General features: G+C 71.2%; 2 protein-coding genes across 9 annotated transcripts in view; one reads left to right on the top strand and one right to left on the bottom strand.

Annotated features, from left to right (window-relative positions):
• Positions 1 to 6,807, top strand: part of TMEM175 (transmembrane protein 175) — a 22,997-nt gene extending 16,190 nt beyond the window's left edge. For 6 of the 7 annotated variants that reach the window (XM_025438491.3, XM_025438487.3, XM_025438494.3 and 3 more), the window contains 5 exons: positions 120 to 203; positions 618 to 782; positions 3,885 to 3,963; positions 4,110 to 4,245; positions 5,373 to 6,807. In XM_025438491.3, coding sequence (XP_025294276.1) covers positions 120 to 203; positions 618 to 782; positions 3,885 to 3,963; positions 4,110 to 4,245; positions 5,373 to 6,030 — 1,122 coding nt within the window. In that variant the 3' untranslated portion in view covers positions 6,031 to 6,807. Of the gene's footprint in view, positions 1 to 119; positions 204 to 617; positions 783 to 3,884; positions 3,964 to 4,080; positions 4,246 to 5,372 lie in introns of all 7 variants that reach the window. The other variant, XM_035714662.2, reaches the window with a different exon arrangement.
• On the bottom strand, positions 6,313 to 16,468 carry DGKQ (diacylglycerol kinase theta). 2 transcript variants are annotated; one of them, XM_025438485.3, is made up of 23 exons: positions 16,204 to 16,468; positions 14,167 to 14,246; positions 13,542 to 13,641; positions 13,215 to 13,300; positions 13,021 to 13,146; positions 12,690 to 12,843; positions 12,541 to 12,606; positions 12,320 to 12,420; positions 12,012 to 12,229; positions 11,836 to 11,926; positions 11,646 to 11,700; positions 11,496 to 11,557; positions 11,036 to 11,186; positions 10,813 to 10,851; positions 10,151 to 10,266; positions 9,055 to 9,206; positions 8,729 to 8,877; positions 8,471 to 8,649; positions 8,192 to 8,292; positions 7,894 to 8,040; positions 7,690 to 7,801; positions 7,466 to 7,618; positions 6,313 to 7,344 (listed from the first exon to the last, which is right to left on the bottom strand). In XM_025438485.3, the coding sequence occupies exons 1-23, from the start codon at positions 16,451 to 16,453 to the stop codon at positions 7,243 to 7,245; spliced, it is 2,790 nt and encodes a 929-aa protein (XP_025294270.1). In that variant the 5' UTR covers positions 16,454 to 16,468; the 3' UTR covers positions 6,313 to 7,242. The 2 variants fall into 2 exon arrangements, with proteins under 2 accessions (XP_025294270.1, XP_025294271.1); XM_025438486.3 differs by lacking the exon at positions 16,204 to 16,468 and adding an exon at positions 14,654 to 15,481.

The raw sequence follows: 16,468 nt of genomic DNA, 5'->3' as shown, positions 1-16,468 counted from the left end.
CTGCCGGCGCCCACGCTCAGGGCTGACAGCTGTGGCCTGGGCCTGCTGCGCGGCCGGGAGCTCTGGCCTCCGGCTCCGGGGCTGCGGAACCTGGTTGTGTCTTGTCTTGGTGTTTGCAGTTTTCCTTAATGGTGACGTTCCCCGACGTGCCTCTGGGCATCTTCCTGTTCTGCATGTGTGTGATCGCCATCGGGGCCGTGCAGGTAGGCACCCCGGCCTGCCGCCCCCACCTGCTCGTCCTCCTGGAGAATGTGATGTACACGTGTTGTGCACACGTGCGGGACGGGACATGGTGCATCGGTGCGGTGGTGTCGTGCCCTCGGAACACGCTGTACAGCGACTGCCCCCGGCCACCTGCCGCAGGGTGACCCAAGATTCCTGGAGCCTGGCCCGGAGAGCGGGTGCAACGGGGCCACCCGGTGTCCCCAGGGCAGGGTGGGGCAAGGCGCGGAGACCACCACTCTCCCCCCCCCACCCCCCCGTGGCCCCAGGAGCAGAGCAGAGGCTCCCGTGGGGGCCTCGCAGCGGCGCGTGCGTCTCGGGCTTGTGTCCGCGCACATGGTGGGGGTACCGGCCAGCGGCCTCTGCTCGTGCCCTGCAGCCTGCCTCTCCCACAGGCGCTGATCGTGGTGTACGCCTTCCACTTTCCCTACCTCCTGAACCCCCAGATCGAGCGCGCGCCCCACAGGGCCCTCTACCGGCAGCACATCCTGCGCATCGTCCTCAGGGGCCCGGCGCTGTGCTTCGTGGCCGCCGGCTTCTCCTTGTTCTTCTACCCCTTGGTGAGTGGAGGGTCAGGGGACGGTGAGGCGTGACCATTCCCCTGAGCAGGTGCCCCCGGGAGGCACCGGGCCCTGGCTGCCGCGGAGGACAGCTGAGGGCAAGCCCCCCTCTGCACCCCCACACCCACCACCAGGACCTGCTGTGCAGGGAGGAGGCCCAGGCTGGGGGAGGACACTCATGTCAGATGGGGACAGCCAGGGACGCGCTCCCCCAGTGGGCGCTCTAAGACGGGGGGGGGGGGCGCGCGGCCCAGGGAGGGTCTGGCAAGGCCGCCAGGGCAGCCGACACTGGAAGGCTCCTGGGGGAGGCGTCCTGGCGGCGCTGCCACCACAGCAGGCGAGAGGCGCCTAGGGAGCACGAGGATCAACCCGGGGGAGCACGGGGAACGTGGGCGGAGAAGCGGAGGAAGCCCGAGGCCGGGACTGGCCGCCGGCCCTCAGGAACACCGGGCACAGCCAGTGTGGTCAGAGGTCAGGACGTCCCCGGACCGCTTGGCCTGTCCCCACCGTACCCTTGAGTGGGTGCGCGGACGCGGAACCGCAGCAGCCAGGTCGCAGGATCAAGGGGCCAGTGCCCTGTTTTTAGCCATCAGCTAGTTTAATAGCAGCATTGTTCTGGAACACTCCGTCCTGCAGAAGCGCGGACAGATAGACAGGCGGCTGTTACAGGGGTGGCGGGGAAGCTGCTGCGTGGCTCCTGCCTTTACCGGAGCCCCCATGCAGGACGGTGACGTCTCCCACCCAGAGCACAGCTGCGAACATCTAGGAAACCTGTGTGATTGCAAGTTTGACACAGGCAGGCTAGCGGGGTCCCCGCCGAGCCCCATTCCCCGAGGACAGAGCCGCATGCCGGGGGTGCGCGGCCCAGGCGTCCAGAGGCCCGGCCCCGGCAGGCAGAGCGGGGCAGGTGCACGCAGGGGCCACGAGAGGTGGGGGCACGCCTCGGGCTTCGGTCTTGGGCATGTGGAGGTGCAGGGGTGCTGGCGGGGGATGCTGCAGGAGCTCGGGGTTGGGCCGGGCGTGCCTGGCTGTGCCTACAGCAGGCTAGCTCTGCGTGGGGAGGGCAGGCCCAGCGGGGGATGCGTGGGACGGGAGTCTGGAGCACAGGGGTGGGCTGAGGCCGTGGGCACGTCCTGGTTTCAGGCGGGGCGTTCAGGGCGGCCGCAGCGGCTTCTGCTTGCACAGTCGGGGGTTGAGGGATGACGAGGGCCGTCGCGTGGAGGATCGGAGGGACAGCTGCGGTGGGGGGTGGCCTGGGCCAGCAGAGCCGAGGCGTGAGGTAGGCCGTGCCTGGGCTGCGGGGCAGTGTCTGGTGTGCCACCTCGTGGGGCCCGGGGGAGCCGGCGGTGACCACGCCCGGGGGGCTGACGGCAGTGTGGGGGGACACCTGCACCAGCACGCTGGGGAGGAGGAGGGTGGGGGCCCCGTGGCCTCAGGGTGGGGTCGGCGGGGCCATGGCGCTCCGTGGTGGCGCAGCCAGCTGTGCGGCCCCCCACTGCCCTGTCAGCCCTCCGCCCTCCTCCCCTGCATGTGGCTCTGCCCTTGCCCCCTCACCTCCTCACCTGGAGCCCCAGGCCCACCACCACCTGTGACCCCCCCAGGCCAGCCCGGCCCTGGCCCCAGCCCCCTCCTCCCAGATGCCATGCTGGGTCCACCTTCCAGGCCCAGCTCCTTCTCAGCAGCCTGGTCCCGGCCACCCTCCCTCCCCGAGGACCACCTTCCTCGATGGTGCCCACGGTCCCACGGCCTGCGCCCCAGCCTGCCATGCCGGCCTCCAGTTAGACACCACTCATGTCGATTTCTGTCTCTTGAGGCAGCCCTCGTGCTGCTCCTGCAGGGCTCAGCCTCCCCTGGAACATTCCGCGTCCACTGCCTCACACCTGGGAGGCCCGTCCCTCAGTGTGCCTGTCGCTAAGGCGCGTGACGCCGTCTGTTAGGCGTGGAAACGGTCACGAGCAGATCTGTGGTGCATCTGACGTGTGCCGCTGTCCCCCTGACGGTACTGAGGACACAGTCACTGAATCCCCATCAGGAGACCTCGCGGTACGAGGTGTGCAGGTGGGGTGGCAGGAGGAGGCCCCCCGGGTGCTGTGAGCACAAGCAGAGCCCCGCCGGGACCTGCTGAGCCGCCTCGGGGTCAGGGACACCGGCCACCTGGCCCCACGCCCTTTGTCAGATCGCGAGGGATGTGCACGACATACACTTGACCTCCCTGCCCTCGCCCGCTGCGCAGTCGGTGACGTCGGCTCCGATCAGGTCACCGTGCAGCCGCCCCTACACCTCCTTCTGGAATGTTCCCATCAGCCCAACACAAGCCCCAGCCTGTTTGCAGTCACCACCCCCCTGCACCCGCTCCCTGGGACACCCTGATCCACCTCCTGCCTCTGAGTAATTCACGTACGTGGAGTCATAAAGCAGGAGGCTTCCGTGTGGCGTCTTTGATTCCACAGTGTCTCCCAGGTTTGCTCATGTGTAGCAGGCGTCTGATCTCCCTCTCTGGGCTCCTTGGGGGCCCCACGACGCGTCCCTGGACACGGGGGTGCTTGTGCATCTCGGCTGCTGTGGCTGTGGGGGCCCTGCCCTCAGTGCTGGGAACCGACCCGGTCGTCCCGTGCTCCGTTGAGGACCATCCACGCGGTCTTCCACAACGGCTGCCCCGTTACCCCCACAGTGCTTGGGGTCCAGTCCCCCACATCCTCGCCAAGGCTTGCCGGTGTCTGCTCCATGGAGAGCAGCTGCACCCGGGGGTGGGGGTCAGCTGGTGGTGCTGCCCGTGTCCCCCCGATGCTGCTGCTGCTGCTCGGGGCCCCGTGCAGGTCGGCCACCCCGAATCTTGGGGGAAGCATCTGCCCAGGCCGTCCGCCGCTCTGGGTTGGGGCCCGTCGTGTCCGGGCTGTGGAGGGGAGTCGGGCGCGTGCTCCCCGCGTCTGCGCTGCTTGCGTTCCCGGCGGTACTCCCAGCACACGAGGTCCCCCAGCTGCGGAGGTTAATCCACCTGGTTTTTCTCCTGGTGCCCGAGCTCCCATCCCTGCAGAGCGGACGGCGTCTGGGTGGGACTCCTGGCACTGCCTCGCCTCCTGACCTGTCGTGGGTCTCGCGCAGTCATACCTGCTGATGGCGATGGTCATCTTCCTCCCCTACGTCAGCAAGGCGTCCAGCTGGTGCAAGGGCAGGCTCGTGGGTAGGTGCTTGCGCGGGCCGGTGTGCGGGGCCTCGGCACGGCTCCCCGAGACCCGTGGGGCGTGGGAAGGGCCCGGGCACCGTGACGGGCAGGCGTCCCTGCACACCCCCTGCCCAGGCCAGCTCCTCCTCCTGGCACGCCCACAGGCCCCCAAGAGCCCCCAGCTCACAGCGTGGAGTTCTTCACTTTCGACCTGCACGAACCTCTCAGCAAGGAGCGGGTGGAGGCCTTCAGCGACGGGGTCTACGCCATCGTGGCCACGCTCCTCATCCTGGACATCTGGTAAGGCCCAGGCCCGAGGGAGGGCGTCCGCAGCCCCCGTCTCCAGCCCCGCGGCGGCTCCTGGCCCACTAGCCCCGTGGGGAGAGGGCCCCGCCCCGGGCGCAGGGCCTCCTTGCTGGGGACCCGGGGTGCACACCAGACCCCTCCCCGCGGGGCTCCCCCCACCCCAGCTCCCGCACCCCCCTTCTGCTCACCCTGCCCTTCACCGTGTCCTTTTACCCTTCGCTCTGTTAAGGTTCTAGCTTTAGTTTCTGTATTTTCATTGCTGCGTTTCACCTCTTTTTTCCTTCGTATTTTCCATTCTTATTTAGGGTCTCTTGTTCCTTTGGTCACGTTTCAGCACTTCCTTACTTTGTTGGGTTACGACACGTTGATTTCTTACATCGATTATCTGGGGGCCTAAGCCATTAGCTCTCCTAATTCTCTTGATGGCTTGCTTCTCCTGTCATTTATGATTTCTCACAAACTGGGCACAAATGATCGTTGGTGCTGATCTCTGAGGCTTAGGCCCGAGGTTCCAAAACAAGGCAGCTTTGCTTCTGCCCTGCAGCCAGGGCCGCGCTGGCCCCAGGTCCCTCGCGAGTGGCCGCGAGGAGCCCGTGCCTGTGGGGCTGGGCCCGGGGGTGTGTTCTCTGCTCTGCCCAGAGCCACAGCCCAAGGACCTGAGGCAGCTCCCCGACCCCCGCAGGCACGTGCGTGGCCCCCACCGTGAGGACAGAGGGTCTCAGGGCGCTTTCCTGGCCAGGGCACAGGGACGGGCTCTCTGGGCCACGCAGGTGGGGACGTCCATGGGGGAGGACCCCAGACGAGCCTTCGAGGGGCTCGTAGGGTAACATTCAGCCCCGCGGTCTCAGAACTCTCCACGTGCACGCACGGGCAGGCGGCTGCAGGGCAGTGGGCAATGGCAGGAGCACCCGCCCGTGGGGGCCAGAGGGCTGGGGGCCGGGCCGTTAGCGGACGGGGTGCCGCACTCTCCCAACTTCAGATGAAGCGCGGGGAGGCGCCCGGGGCCCTGCGTGCCTACGCGGAGGCCAAGGACCTTCCCGCGTCCTTCACCTGGACCTCGGGGCCCGGGAGCTGGGTGCCCTGGGGGGGCTGCCACAGATGCCATGTGTTCACCGTCCTAGTGAGGACAACGTCCCCGACTCCAAGGACGTGCGGGACAAGTTCCACGGCAGCCTGGTGGCCGCGCTCAGCGCATACGGGCCGCACTTCCTGGCGTACTTCGGCTCCTTCGCCACGGTGGGCCTGCTTTGGTTCGCGCACCACTCGCTCTTCCTGCACATCCGCAAAGCCACGCAGTCCATGGGGCTGCTCAACACGCTGTCGCTGGCCTTCGTGGGCGGCCTCCCCCTGGCCTACCAGCAGACCTCGGCCTTCGCCCGCCAGCCGCGCGACGAGCTCGAGAGCGTGCGCGTCAGCTGCGCCATCATCTTCTTTGCCAGCATCTTCCAGTTTGCCATCTGGACGACGGCCCTGCTGCAGGAGCGGGAGACGCTGCAGCCCTCCGCTCGGTTCGGGGGCCGCGAGCACGCGTTCATGTTCGCCAAGCTCGCGCTGTACCCGTGCGCCAGCCTGCTGGCCTTCGCGTCCACCTGCTTCCTGAGCAGGGTCAGCACGGCCATCTTCCACCTCACGCAGATCGCGGTGCCCCTCACCTTCCTGCTGCTGCGGCTGCTCGTCCGCCTGGCCTCGGCGCTCCTGCGGGCCCTGCGGGGCCTGGCCCGGCCAGCCCCCGGGGCCGAGGAGGACGTGCGGGCCCCTCTCCTCCCTTCCACCTGCTAGCTCGCCCCCTGCCCCGCCCCGCTGTTCGCCCGTTGGGAGTTGGGGTCTCCCCCAGTCCTGCCCCAGGGCTCCCGGGAGGGGCTTTGCTTCTGCCGAGCCGGCATGCACCTCTGCAGCCCAGGCCCCGTGGCCACGTGCGTTCAGCCAGGCCACGTGGGTGCCGGCCCTCGGCGGGGGTGTCCCCAGGCCCCAGCGTGGCCACCCTGCTGCGTGCAGAGCTCCTGGGCAGCTGCCAGGCACCCCCCCCCCAGTCCCCGGGCACAGAGGACACAGCAGCAGGACAGCAGTGCCCAGACTGTATTTGTCCTGGATATAAATTAGGGTTACATTCAGGTAGTGACAAGGTACACACGAGGGCCTGGCTGCCAGGCGCACACTGCCCCGTCGGGGCGCACAGACTCACTTAAATACAGAAGGACACACGACGACAGACCAGAACCCACACCGAGGCCTGCAAAGCAAAAGTAATGGCACCATGGGGACGTCAGAGCAAACACACGTCTGTGTGCTGGAGGCACGAGATATGAATGTTCCGCCACAAGTGGCTGCGACAGTGCATTTGTGCGGTTTTGGCAGAAGCTCGGGGGACACGGGGCAGGCCCAGCCCAGCCAGCCGGCACCAGCAGCGACGCCAGGACAAGCGGGAGGTGCGCGGTGGGTGGGCCTCTCGGGGCACAGGAGACTCCCCAAGCTGAGGGGCTGGGGCCGCCCCTGCGGGCGCAGTGTAGACGCAGGCGCAGTGTAGACGAGCAGGCGATTAAAGCTCCTCCCACCTCACACCCTGTAAACTTTCTCGGGGCCTCCAGCGGGGCTCCCGTCCGCTCCATCGTCAGGGCGGGGGCCAGCCCCGTGGCCGCGGCCTCCATCCCCAGGTGCCCTCGGTCACCACGAGGCTCCAGCCAGCCGTCCGCGGACAGCAGCCAGGGGACCGGTGGCCACGGCAGCCCCAGGGCTCAGAGAGCCGGCGGCTGTGGAGGAGCGGGCTGGCTCACAGGTGGCAGGGGACGCAGAGCAGGGACGGCCGGGACCACTGGCCAAAGCCCCACGCCCACCCTATCCCGGGATCGGAGGGCAGCAGGTCCGCACCCGCCACCCAGCAGCAGCTTCCATGTGGCCCGGGGATGAGGGGACACCCCACTGTCCACCAGCGGCAAGTCCATGCAGCCCCAGTCACGGCCGCCCTTGGACACGCAGGCTGCTGCGGGCCCTCCTCTACTTGGGGTCCCCCTCAGGGGCGGGCACCCCGTCTGCTCGGGCATCCTTGGGGGCCCCGGACTTCCTGGGCTTCTGCTTGGTCTTCCTGAGCATGTGGACCTGTGAGGACCAGGCAGGTGAGGGGGGTACTCAGCTGGGGGCAGGATGGCCATGCCCCCCACCCCCGGGCACCCAGGGGCCTCCACACGAGGGGCGCCACCGGCCCTGCCCCGCCTCGTACCTTGGGGCCTGCGGCCGAGATGATCATGTGCCCGGGGGCCTGCACCCAGGGCTCGCCGTCCACCTGCACGGGCGTGGCCTTGAGAAGGGTGACCCGGAAGTAGGAGCCCTGGGCGATGCGGATGCCGGAGCGCAGCCCCCCCTGGACCTGGCCCTGGAGACAGCAGGGGCGGGGGCTCAGTGCGTCGCGGTGCCCCCACCCCCCGCCTGCCTGCACCCACTCACCATGTGCATGACGCCCGTCACCCCCACCACCTCTAGCAGCCCGTCGTCCATGCGCGGCTTCTCGAACCTGGAGTCGCTGTCGGAGCCCCACAGATCGGCCCCCGACCCCCAGCTGCACCGAGGGAGGGGCGCACGGGTAAGCGGGCGGGGGCACCCGGGGCCTAGGGCGCCCAGGCCGAGCCCCCGGGAGCCCCCCACGGGCACCTGGGGATGTTGATGAAGATGAGACCCTCTATGCTGGGCAGCTCCACCTCCTGCTGCTCCACCTGCAGCCGGATCTCCTTGTGCAAGCCGCGGGCGTGGCTGATCTTCTGCAGCCCCACCCGCACGTACACGCCCTTGTTGTGGAACCTGGGGGCAGGCGCATACCCACCGTCGGGGCGGAGCCCTGCGGGGCCCAGGACAGGCTGCGGAAGCCCCAGGAGGCCCCGGGAAGTACGCCACCACCAGGGGGCGGCCCCCGCTGTCCTCAGCTCCCAAGCCCCCTTGCGATGCCCCGCACCTGCTTGTGAACTTGCCGGGCTCCTCCTCCCGGGCCTGGTGGAAGTCCAGGCTCAGCTCTGCGTCGATGCCGATCCCACAGTAGTTACTCATCTGCACGATCTGAAGACAAGACCCGTTCTCCCGTGACCTCGCTGGTCAGCCCCCCGGGTCTCCCCACCTCCCCGTCCCCAACCCAGCTCTGCGCTGTCGTCGGCACTGCCCGGCAATAGGGGCGGCCAGTGAGGCGGTCAGCTTCCCCCACGGAGGGGACGGCCCGGCACCCAGGCCCCGCTGGCACCTTGGGGGGCTCCACGTCCGCCACGCCGGTCTCCCCACCGCCGGCCTCATGGGCGTCCAGCAGGATGGTCCAGCGGTCCATGAGCACAGCGTCAGCCTCGTCCACCGACACGAGCACGGACAGCGGGTCCTCTCCGCTGTAGCCCGCCCCCCAGCGGAGGACCCGGCCAAGGTCATTGCCTGGACACAGGCAAGAGGACACTGACCCTCCACCCCCAGCACCGCCCGGCCCCGTCCCCGACTCGCGGGCCGGCCCCACCTGTGCCCAGCGGCAGGATGGCCACGGAGGGCTCCGGGCAGGCCAGGCGGGGCCGCACCTCCTCCAGGGCAGCGAGCACCCAGCCCACGGTGCCGTCCCCTCCGCACACCAGCACCCGGAAGCGAGGCACCTGGGAGAACACGTGGAACCTGGCGACGGGCACATGGGAGGAGCTGTACCGCCAGCGTCCCTACCGCGGCACCCGGCCCCGCGCACAGCGGCCTAGGGCGTCTGGTGGGGAGCCCCGGCCTGTCCCCCCCGGCCTCCCCCGGCGCCCCCGCTGCCTCCAGGCTGTGAGCAGCCGCATGGGGGACCCCCAGACTCACCCGGGGAGGGGCCCCCCGTTGGTCAGCTCAAAGACCTGGTGAGGATTGAGCAGCTTCCGGAAACTACAGAGAAGGTCACGGCCCTTGAGGCCTCCACTCTTGGGGTTCACGAACACGAGGAGGGGGCAGCAGTCTGGGGGCAGCTTCGAGTGCTGACAGATGGGGGCGGGTCAGTGCCTGCGTCTCCCCCTGCACCGCCCGGCAGCCCGAGCCCCCGCCCGGGAAGCACACGGGCCTGAGCGCTGGGCGCATCCGCCATCCCCGCCTCGCCACTGCCCACTCAGGGCCCCCCCACACGGGGCGCACCCACGCTCACTGGGCAGCCGGGTGGACGTCCGGCCCCCACCCCAGGCTGTGCCCCCTGCCGAGCCACACAGCCCAGACACCGGCTGGACGCCCGGTGGGACCCGCCGCCCTCTGGGAGCCACGAGGCACACGCCCCGCGAGGACGGTGGTCCCCAACAAACCAGCCCCACCGCGCGGTGCCCAGGGACACGGGCAGGGCTGAGGCCCCGCCAAGGACGCGGGTGCCGGGCATGGGCCGGGGGCACCCCTGGGCAACGTCCCTCACCTGCTCAGCCCGAGGCAGGCGGCCGTCGGGAGAGACTGGGCAGTGGGCACAGGCCCCCGACTTCGCCCCCGCGATGCCGCGCTGCCCTGAGCAGGGGGGACGGCCCCCAGTCGGGGCGCAGTGTAACTCGCTCCACCTGCCCGGGCGCCGGGGTTGGGGTCGGAGCAGCCCCACATCTGGGGAAGGCCTGGGGCCTGCGGGGCCGAGGGCAGAGGGCTGTGCCCTGGCCGGCGTCCGCCCCGGCCCTGCGCTCACCCCAGCCCCCTCTTTGGGTGCCGTCCCGTCAGGAGCCCCACCGGCCGGTCCGGGGTGGCCCCAGGGACCCTGTGGAGGGTCTGCGTGTGGCCCCTAGGAGGCGGCCACCCTGGGCTGGGACCCGCGTCCCGTGCTCTCCTGCCCGTTGGCCCAGGCAGGCCTCTCACCCCGGACCTCAGGTCCTCCCTTGGCGCGAACTGGGCCACTACCCGCGCCTCGGCCAAGCAGTGGTGGCGCCAGGCGCCCAGGGCCCCGACGCCGTCCACTCACCAGCACGTCTGGGAGCACCAGGGCCATCAGTGGCCGGCCGTGCACCGCCGTGTCCCTGACCAGCATGTACAGCCGCTCGGCCTCTGCGAAGCAGGCCACGTCCAGCACCACCGCACCTGCAGCAGGGGGGCCGCACGCTCAGACCCGCCCCCGTCCCGCGCCCAAAGGGACCCTGGGCCGGGCCATCTGACAGCACCCACGCGGCGCAGGACCCCCTCCCCCGCGGAGCCTTCCACGATGGCCGAGCTCACAGACGGACACAGCCGCTGGACGCGAGGGGTGGCGTGGCTGGGCACACGGAGCCCCCGGGCCCACGGCGGGAGGACCCCACCCACGAGAACAGAGGACACGGATGACCACCGTGGACCTCGGAAGGGCCCCGCGGCTCGTGGCAACGTCCTCCCCTGTCTGGGCAGACTGGGAGCCTCCCGCGAGAAAAGACGCAAACCCAAGAGCAGAACGGGTCTTGGGGGACGCGCTGCGACTCCGTCATGCTTGAGCAAAATTACAGCCGGGAGCCCGGAGGACGCCCAGAAGTGTTTCTCTCCCAGGGGCCTCCCCGGGAAAAGGTGGGGTCCTACACAGAGTGGGGCGTGTGACGCGAGGCAGGAAGGGCGGCCCTTCCCCGACCAGAGAACGACCCCGGCCCCGAGGCGGCTCACCTTGGGAGGAGTAGACGCGGCTCACGGACACCAGGCCAGCTGCAAGCACAGGCTGCCATCAGGGCCCGCGGGGACGTGGGCTCCCACACGTCCCCACATGTCCCCGCACCCACCCCAGGAAGCCCGACCTCAGCTCGGCACCAGCCGCCCAGGCCGCGGACAGGAGGACAGACCCACGTGGGACCCGGCCCCAGTAGCCCCGGGCCAGCCCAGGCGGTCACACCTTTGGCGGCCACGGCCTCGTCCAGGAGGCTGGCATACTCCTGGGTAGACAGGCCGGGAGGCAGGCCCCCCACAAACAGGGAGACGTGCGGGGCCACGACCCTGTTCTCGGCCACGTAGAAGCGCGTCTGGCTCATCTGCCGCAGGGACGTCTGTGGGGGGAGCAGGGCACTGAGCGGGCACCGGGGGGGTCGCCTGGCCCCCCACGTCCTCCCCCACAGAGGCGCCCTTGGGAAGGTGCCCTGGCTGAACCACGAGCGACGGAAAGGCCTGCTCCCAGGGGCGGCCCCCACTCCCCTGGGGCAGCCCGGGGCTGGGAACCCCACCTCCCAGGGAGGGGGACATCAGGGAGCAGCTGAGCGCCTGGCCCGGGAGGGGCAGCACCAGCAGCCAGGACGGCCGCGGGCCCCAGGGGCAGGCTCCCCGCTGCGACGCAGGGACCAGCATTCACACCCAATGACCTGCCGGATGTCGCGAAGCCGGGCGAGCAAGGGCTCTGCGTCCTGCAGCACTGTCCGCTGGACTGTGGGGATGACAGACGAGGCCGGTGAGGACCAGGACTCAGGGCCCCAGGCGGGGATCGGGGGACACCCCGCAGGCCACCCACTCACCTTGCCGGCTCCCCATGAGCACCTCCACCAGCTGGAAGCCCTCAGGACCCTCGGCCTGTGGAGGGCGCAGTGGGAGGCATCAGGCCGGGACCCCCCCACCGGCCCGGGCCAGTCTCACGGGGCCGCGCCCCAGGGCCAGGCCACCAGCCAGACCCCCTGCCGCCAGCCAGGCCTCCCGCCGCATACGCACCTGTCGCCCAAGCAGCGGGAGAACCTCCAGCACCACAGTCCTGGCTGTGCTCTGTGGGGTCACACGGATGGACACGTAGGCCACACCCACCCTGCGGAACAATCCCAGGAGCGTGGGTCGCAGGGCCCCACCCCCAACTCCCTCCGCAGAGCCTGGGCCTCCGGCCTGGGTCTCACTTGAGCCACGCGGGGTAGATCCTCAGAAGCTCCTGCGCGTGGGGCACGGCGCGGACGATCCAAGCCTCGGGGCCTCTGCCGCCCTCCTCCTCTGCGGCCCCACTCCCCCGCGGCCTGCCCCGCGCCCCCGAGTCACCCGCCGGCACGGGCGCGGGGACTGGCTGCAGCTCGAAGTCTCGAGGGTCCTCCAGGACGTAGTAAGCCCGCAGCGCCGCCTCCTGCAGGGCGGGGCCGGTGTGGACGGGAGCGGGCGAGCCGGCCACCAGCACCCCAGGACCCCTGCCTCGGCCCCGCCCGGGGGCTCTTACCAGCACCTCCTCGTTCCTGGCCAGGCGCGGGACGCTGATGACTCGGAAGTGGTTTCTCTGCAGAGCGTCGTTGCCGTCGAAGATCTTCAGGGTCAGCTTGCCTGGGCCACGGAAACGGGTCTGAATCCACGGAGCGGGGGAGGGGATGGAAACACGGGCCACGGGATGGGGGGTGGGGCGACAGGGGGCTGGGGACGGGGACCAAGCCAGGCAGCACTTACTGGACTCCGGGGCCTCCCTGCCCAGGCCAGCGGGGGTGCTCCCGTCCACCCCGTCGTCCTCGTCACCTGTGGGAGGGGCACAGCCGAGCTCTTCCCAGGGCCCACCCACCCCAGCCCCCAGCCGGCACCCCCAGTGCCTGCCCCCTCACCTGGCTCTGGGACCGCGCCCTCCGAGATGCGGAAACAGTGCATCTTGCTGAAGTTGCGGGACAGCAGGCGCACGCACGCGGGGGGCAGCACCAGGGTGTGCAAGCGCCCAAACGTGCACTCGGGGGCCAGCGCGGCAGAGCAGACCGAGTGGGCCTGGGGGCGGCAAGGGCGGCCCTCAACTGTGCGGGGCCACGCAGGGCCCAGGACCCCTCCCCAGGCCGGGCGGAGCGGGCAGGAGCCACCCTCAGACCAGGTCCCGGACAGAGTAAGACGCAGTCGGGGGTGGGGGGCCGCGCCCCGCCCCAGGACCCCGCCCCCCAGGGCCCCCACCTGCACGCCGCACCACTCGCAGCGCACGCCGGCCAGCACGTCCGAGGACCCGCACGTCTTCCTGCAGACCTCGCAGCGCGCTCCGGAGGGCAGGTTCCCCTCCCGCCAGTGGTGGTGCTGAGCGTCCTGCGGAGGGGGCGCCGTCAGTGGCCGGCCGCCCCCGCACCCCGCGCCCCCCCAGGCCGTGCACTCACGTGGTCCCGGTGCCCGTCGTGATGGCACTGGCGACAGTCGCTGCAGGCGAAGGGCACACATTCGGGGTGAACGTGCAGCTCACACACTGAGGGGCGGGCAGGGTTCAGGGCCTCTCGCCGCTCCCCCAGCCCTGCCCCTTCCCTGGGGCAGCTCTGCGGGGCCCAGGCCCGTCCTTGGTCCCCCCTTGGGCAGGCAGGGTCAGCCTCTCACCTCTGCTGCCCCCCCTGCCCCGCTCCCGGTGAGGGGAGCCCCGGAACCCCCACCCCCACCCCCACCCCGGGCCGCCGAGACCAGGGCCCTGGGGCGGGTCAGGGCGGCCGCGGTACCTTCACAGCGCAGCGCGGGGGCCTCCAGGGCCTTGCGACACACGGCGCAGAACTTCCGCTTGTAGAGCCCCCTGGGGCCGAAGCAGTGGGCCACGGGCACCTGAGGGAGCGGATCCACCTCGCCCGCCGCCGGCAGCCTCACCCCCTGCCCGCGGTCCTGCCCCGCCGGCCCTCCCCGCTGTGCTCGGCCCCGGGCCCCCGGGCCCCCGGGGCCCCCGGCCCTCACCACGCGGCTCCCTCACTGGCCCCGGGGGGACCCCCATGTCTGGGCCACCTGGTGAAGTGGCGCACGGCGGCCCGCGGACAGGCAGGGGCTCCAGACGGGGGTCGTGGGCACAGGGAGGGCACCCGGCTGCCGCCCCAGGAGGGGCTCACGAGCAGGGGTGCGGTCGCACAAAGGATGGCTCTGCTGCCCCCATCCTGCGAGCTGGCCTCCCCCCAACCACCCCCTGGCCGGGCTCCCCCCTACCATCCCCTAGCTGGGCTCCTCCCCATCCTCCAGCCAGGCTGCCCCCCCCATCCTCCCCTGGCCAGGCTCCCCCCTCCAGCTAGCCAGTGGGACTTGCAGCCCGGGACCGGCCATGGAGCCAGCTTCCCCACGGCCCTGCCCACTGTCCATACGCACTCGGACGAGGCTGGGGGCCACACTCGCGCAGGGGGTCTTCACGTGCTTCAGGCACTTCTCGTGGGACATGAAATTGCAGACTGCGGAACGACAGCAGCGGCAGTTGGCTCCCGACCCGCCCCAGCGCCGAGACCCCGGCCTGGGCACACGGGGGGTGGCGGCGCCAAGGGCCGCGGCGGGGCCAGCCCGGGACGGGGCGTGCGCCTGCCACAGGCCCACCCTGCCAGAGCTCACGGGGGCCCGCCCACCCCCCCCAAGCCAGCCCTGGGGGATGGAGACCGTGACCCCCTCCTCCTCCGTCAGGAGCCCACGTGGGGACAGGCTGTGCCCTAGTCCTGCCCCTCGCACACCGGCCAGCCCTCCTCCCAACCTGCTGCTTGGCCCCCGGTGCCGGCAGGTCGGCGGGCACCTCCCACATCCCCCCAGACCCGCTTCCCCTCGTGCCCCAGCTCTCAATACCCTCATGACCCTCCCACGTGTCGTGCACCTGCTCAGACCAGAGCCAGGCTGTCGTGGCCAGGACCCCTGACGCAGGCAGGACGGCAGCCCGGTGACGGCTGCCCTGGCCCCGAGGCGGTAAAGGCGCGAGCTGTGCTCCGCGGGGCCGCCCACCCTGGGGTGCGGGCCTCTAGGGAGGGAGGCCTGGAGATGGACGGGACGGGGGAGGGGCGCGAGGGGAAGCCGCTCGTGGCAGCACCTGCAGCGAGTGGGCCCAAGGGGGCCTGGGCTGGGACGGGTGGGCAAGGCTCCCTGGGGAGGCGGCAGGTGCAGGACTCACTGTCCAGCAGAGCCTTTGGTGAAAAGTGGGGGGAGCCTAGAGGGGGCCCTGCCCACCCGGCCCTGGGCCCTGGGAGGAGGGAGGGGACACACAGGTCCCTCCCAGGCTGGCGGCAGCCGCCTGGCATCAGAACACCTCAGAAGGCTGGACTCAGAGGAGGGAGAGGCGGACAGGGAGGGGGGCACCCAGCGGGCCTCCCTCCAGGCCCAGACCAGCTCCTACGCGGAGGGCAGCGGCGCACAGATGGACCTCCGGCCGCGGAGATAGTGCCTGGCCCCCCCGCACCCTGTGCCCCGGGTGCTCCCGCCGGGGAGGACGCTCTTCCTGCCACACCCGCGTCAGGCCCCTCTGCTGGCCAAGATTACCCCCGTTCTGTGCGAGGTGGGGGGTGTCCACACAGCGGCCCACTGGCGGCCTCCGTGTCACCCCAAGCCCGCCTCCTCCGTGAGCTGCTTCGCCCTTTAGACCTAGAGCCGCACCTGCAGGAAGTCCTGGCTGAGAGGGACCCTGAGCCCTGCCCCGCCACCCCTCCCCTGTGCAGGGCCTGAGCCCACCCTCAGACCCTGAGCCCTGCGCCTGCCACCCCTCCCCTGTGGGTGGCCTGAGCCCACCCTCAGACCCTGAGCTGTGCCCCTGCCATCTCTCCCCTGTGCGGGGCCTGGCCCAGCCTAACCCTGAGCCCTGCCCCACCACCCTTCACCTGTGCAGGGCCTGGATCCAGCCTGACCCTGAGCCCTGCCCTGCCACCCTTCACCTGTGCAGGCCCTTGTCCACCCTGACCCTGAGCCCTGCCCCGCCACCCCTCCCCTGTGCAGGGCCTGGGCCCACCCTGACCCTGAGCCCTGAGCCCTGCCCCGCCACCCCTCCCCTGTGCAGGCCTGGCCCACCCTCAGACCTAAAGCTGAGTCAGCCTGCCCAAGCACGTCTGCAGCCTCAGGTGAGCCTGTGGGCCGGCAGGGGAGGCGGGCGCAGTGCTTCTGGCCGCGGGTCCGGGAGGCGCCCCGCCAGCCGGCCAGGCCCCGCCGCCCCGACCGAGGGCGTCCTGCGCGCGCCGCGGCCTCGACCTGCCGGCGGAGCCCCCTTGACCCCGGGGCCGACCGGGCGGGCCGCACACCTGTCCGCGCGGGGGAGCCGAGGGGCCGCGGGCCGGGCCGGGGCGGCGAGCACGCAGGCAGGAAGGGCCCCGCCGCCGCCGCCCCCGCCGCCCCCGCCGCCCCCGCCGCCCCCGCCGCCGCCCCCGCCCCCGCCGCGGCGCTCACCGTCGCACAGGAAGCCGGCCAGGCCCCAGATGAAGTCGGAGCACAGGTGGCAGAAGGTGGGCTTGGTGAGCGTCGCCTTCCGGAAGCTGTGGCCGCTCTGAGGGTGGCTCCCGCCCGCCCCGGGGCCCGGCCCCGCGCCCGCCCGCGCACCGCCTCGGCCGCCCAGCTCGGGGCTGCAGGACGGGCTGCCGGAGCGCGGGGAGCCGCCGCCGAGCCAGGCGCGGGCCCGGGGCTCGGCCGCCGCCGCCATCCCCGCCCGGGAGCC

Source organism: Canis lupus, chromosome 3 (assembly GCF_003254725.2).
Source record: "Canis lupus dingo isolate Sandy chromosome 3, ASM325472v2, whole genome shotgun sequence".
In the NCBI taxonomy this organism is placed as follows: Eukaryota; Metazoa; Chordata; class Mammalia; order Carnivora; family Canidae; genus Canis; species Canis lupus.
This window is presented reverse-complemented; position numbering and strand designations above follow the sequence as displayed.

Excerpts from the sequence above, each read along its gene's own strand:
- DGKQ (XM_025438485.3), bottom strand. The coding sequence starts at position 16,453 with ATGGCGGCGGCGGCCGAGCCCCGGGCCCGCGCCTGGCTCGGCGGCGGC. Across the intron at positions 12,607-12,689 it reads GGGCGCGGTCCCAGAGCCAG|GTGACGAGGACGACGGGGTG; the intron begins GTGAGGGGGCAG and ends CCCCTCCCACAG. Across the intron at positions 11,701-11,835 it reads TCCCGCTGCTTGGGCGACAG|GCCGAGGGTCCTGAGGGCTT; the intron begins GTGCGTATGCGG and ends CGCCCTCCACAG.